The 4,204-nt window shown below is 32.4% G+C and overlaps 1 protein-coding gene and 1 pseudogene across 1 annotated transcript; one reads left to right on the forward strand and one right to left on the reverse strand.

Annotated features, from left to right (window-relative positions):
• Window positions 1-628: 628 nt before the first annotated feature.
• Window positions 629-1,210, forward strand: LOC107956884 (ethylene-responsive transcription factor ERF098). The gene has a single exon (XM_016892370.2). The coding sequence runs from the start codon at window positions 690-692 to the stop codon at window positions 1,149-1,151; it is 462 nt and encodes a 153-aa protein (XP_016747859.2). The 5' UTR covers window positions 629-689; the 3' UTR covers window positions 1,152-1,210.
• Window positions 1,211-3,295: 2,085 nt separating this feature from the next.
• LOC107956353 (ethylene-responsive transcription factor ERF098-like) lies at window positions 3,296-3,716 on the reverse strand (annotated as a pseudogene).
• Window positions 3,717-4,204: the final 488 nt, after the last annotated feature.

Raw genomic sequence — 4,204 nt, forward strand, 5'->3', positions numbered from 1 at the left:
ATAAAGCGACCATAATTATCATAATTGCTTCATGTCCACCATCAAACCGCAATCCTAAGAGAGTATGTAGGAGTCGTGCCTCTCTCTCTCCCAACACCCAAAGTGATTAAATTTCATTTTAACCTTTTTAAAGTTTTTGAAATTACAAGTTAATACAATGATAAAATTATATTTTAACCTCTCAAGATAATAGGATTTGAATTTAATTGCTTTAAAAATTAATACAAAAATAGAGTTATACATTGACCGTGTCTAAAAATCTTCATATCGCGTTTACCTGTAAACAAAAATTACTCCATTTGACACGAGCCGATTAAAAATCTATGGAACCATTCGAGTTGTTTATTTATCAAATTAATTAATTGAAATAATTACCGTCTCACATCAACACCAACTTACCTGTTGGAATCAAACTGAAAAATAAAATAAGGAATTGATAAAGGAACATAAAGAGTTGTTTTTCTTTTACTTTTTGGTGGAAAGGAACAATAAGAATAAACAATTGCAGACAGGATGTTTAAAATATACACAAAAAGTAAATTCACCTTTTCCCTTGGTGTGATTCGTTCATATTCGTTGCACCAAAATCTATGTGATTGAAAGGTCAAGTTCTTGGCATTGGTTAATTGGATAGGTGTAAGCGGATCTTCCATTTTGTTATAATATGGGCCAATTGCCACCTACTATAAATGGCAAAGTGTAAGTCACGGTTGTTATTCAAGGTGGCCATGGAAGGTGACAAGAGGAAGAAAGCGGGAGAGGGAGATTCCAGCATCCGTTACAGAGGTGTTAGAAGGCGACCGTGGGGGAAATTCGCAGCGGAGATTCGGGACTCGACGAGGCTAGGAGGACCTCGGTTGTGGCTAGGAACCTTTGATACAGCGGAAGACGCCGCTCGAGCTTATGATCGAGCAGCTTTTGCAATGAGGGGTGCCTCCGCTATTCTAAACTTCCCAGATGAACATATGGCTTCACCCACCACCAATCCTCCACCTTCTTCATCAATGGCTTCTTCTTCTTCTTCTTCAGCCATAGAAAATGCAGAAAGGAAGAGAGAGCATGACACACAAGTTTTGGAGTTGGAGTACTTGGATGACGAATTGTTAGAGCAACTCCTTGATTTTGATAATAAAGACACTAAGAAAGACTGAAACACGTGGTTTCTTCTTTCTCTAACTCTGACTTGCTTCAGCAATAAAGCAGGGGGTGTTGTTATCCCTGGGAAATAACATGGTTTCTTTGTCAGCAAAGCAAAAATCATCTGTATAACCTCTTTGCATTTAGTTATTGTAAAAAAGTAGTGTAACATAACAGGGGCCTATATGGAGACCCCGTATTGCAGTTTTGGTTGATTTGGATTTTGCAGTTTATCTACTTTATTATACTTGGTTTTTCAGGTAAGCTAAATTTTCATTTAATTCATTCAGCTATTTAAAGTTTTTTATTTAAATCACTGAATTGTTAATTTCTTTTATTATAAAAAATTTTATCAGTGAATTACAAGTGATGATTGGTATAATTGATTAGTACTCATCAATGAGTAAAAAAGTATATCTTCAATCCAAGTCGATCTGACCGTCAATATCGAATATCGAAATAAAAATTTGTTTGAATTTTGATTCACATATTCATTAAGTTTAAAGCTATTTTATGAAAAAAATTAAATTATAAAAAAAAAGAAAATAAAGCTTTCGATTAGTAGAGACATTACGTAAAATGCGATTTTTACCATCACAGCCCCCACCCGTTTCTCTAAGTAGTTCACAATTAATAAAAGAACAAACAAAACAATTAGACTATTTTCAACATCCAATTAATAAAAAATGACATTTAATCACCGAATTTGTGGCAGGAGCAATGCAAAGCTGAGCGTAAGCTGGGGTTGATGTTGCAGCCTGCACGGGAGTTGGGAAAGAACAGTTTACTTACAAATTTACACTAATAAAATAGTTCTTAAACAAGTAATGTGCTCTCTCATTCGTACTTATAACCTAAAGTGAAAACTTGAAATACAATCAATTATAGTCACTTAACTCCTTCAGAATAGTCGCTTAAAAGGATCTTCAATAATTAGCATATTTACAATGATTAAATTTGTTTATGTGTCGGGTTACTCGTCTAAGCTTAAAAGCTCATTTAAAATTTGGGACGATTTAAGAAAAATATTATGCTGAAAAAATAGGTTTTGGTAAAAAAAATTAGCCCGCTTAAATATGGATAGGGCTTGAGCTTGAGCACTCAAGGGCCAACCCAAGCCCGACCCTACCAAACTTATTTTTCTAAGTTCGTAATTTATTATATTATATTATATTATTTTTATATATTATGCAATTTATAACATAAAAAAATTAATCTTTAGTAATATATACAATTATAATGTAAACATTAAAAAATGTTAAGATGCTTATATATATAAATATAATATTATTAATTGAAAAAAATAATTATTAAATTATTATTTTTTTCAAAAAGATTAAAAAATAATATGGGCTATCTTATATGGGCTTGAGTTAGCCATTTATAAATATGGACAGATTTGGACAAAATTTTAGGTCCATATTTTAGGCCCGATTAAGCTTGGACAAGTATAAAATATGTTAATATTATACTTAAGCCAAATCCGAAATCAACCTGGCTCGACCTATGAACACCTCTAGCAGTAAAGTTCTAGTAATTAAACTCCTATAAAGATTAAATCCTTTATTTAGGAGAACTTTGATTACATTGAAAGTCTAAATTCGATCTTACTTGTCTTGATTCTTGTCCATAAAATCTTCTCAAATAAGTTGTTAATAATCTTTGATATTCAACAATTAATTGCCCAAACCGATTTCTTAAAGCAGGCAATCAAATAAGACAAGTTATAATGTTTTATCGATTTTTTCTTAAGTTGTGATTGGCATCGAAATTGATAGTTCTAATTGTCACTAACAAAGACTGTTTTGAGTTTTTTTTTTTTTGTAATTTTTTCGAGAGAGACCAATGTCCTCGTTCTCAAAATTGATAGTGACCTAAGGTATATTTACACCAATTTATAATTTACTTTATTCAAATTGTAAAATCTCAATTTGACTTAAACTCATAAAACTAAATTATTTATTTGAGTTCATTCAAAAATCGAATAACTCAAATAACTCGATTTAATTAATCAAAATTTAAATTTATTTTTCAATTTTCCGAGTAAAATTTTTCTAATCACTAATCCAAATAAAATATACATACAGTAATATATCATTTCCTTAATTTTTTTTGAATTATTTCCAAGGTTAATTAATGAATGCCATATGATAAACAATTAGCTCAAAAATTTGATTTGCTTTATAGACCATGCATGTTGCGTTTCAAGAAGGTCCTCCAACAACCTGTTATCCAAGTACTCAAATTCAATTACTTCACTTGCTCCTCCTCTTTGGGGATTTACTCTTCCAACTGAAGTACAAGATGAAGAAAAGCTTGGATTCTGACATTGGAACTCGTTTGGGAAGTTGAGAACTGCCGAGTGACCCCGGAAAGCAAAAGCAGCCCTGTCATAAGCCCTAGCAGCCTCTTCAACCGTCTTGAAAGTTCCGAGCCATAGCCGTGTGCTTATTCCTCGACGGATCACGAAGCTCGGCTGCGAACTTTCCCCATGGTCGCCTGCGGATTCCCCTGTATTGAACTCCCCCATTTTCCATCTCATTCTTCATTTTCCTCTTCCCTCTTTGGGATGCTTCCATTTTGTTTCAATTTCAAGTCTATGAATCAAGAAGAACATGTATAGAAAATGCAGATGGATAGGGTTATATCTATATAAGACATGGATTGTGGTCATTGTATTTGCCCCCCCAAATGCATGTGCCCTTAGAATAAAAATTTGATTTAGTCCACGTTAATTATAAAATCAGCTAACCAAGACCAAATATGAGAAATGTGTATGAATAAAGTAGTAAAATAATTAGTTTATTTATTTTTACGATAACAAAAATATTATTTCACAATTTTAATAGCCTATGTTTTTATAATTCTTTTAAAGGATTAAATCAAAGTGTAATTTTAAAGGGGCTTAAATGAATAAAATTTCATTTTAAAGAGACCGGGGACTTGCCAACTCCCACTGACTTCGCCATTGGTGGGAATCTACAAATTTTGTGAGGGTGCAGAGAGCCATTTCTGATGAGTTCCATAAACTATTAGCATTGTTATCGATAAAATACTATTTTTTGTT

This window comes from Gossypium hirsutum, chromosome A07, assembly GCF_007990345.1.
Source record: "Gossypium hirsutum isolate 1008001.06 chromosome A07, Gossypium_hirsutum_v2.1, whole genome shotgun sequence".
Classification (NCBI taxonomy): Eukaryota; Viridiplantae; Streptophyta; class Magnoliopsida; order Malvales; family Malvaceae; genus Gossypium; species Gossypium hirsutum.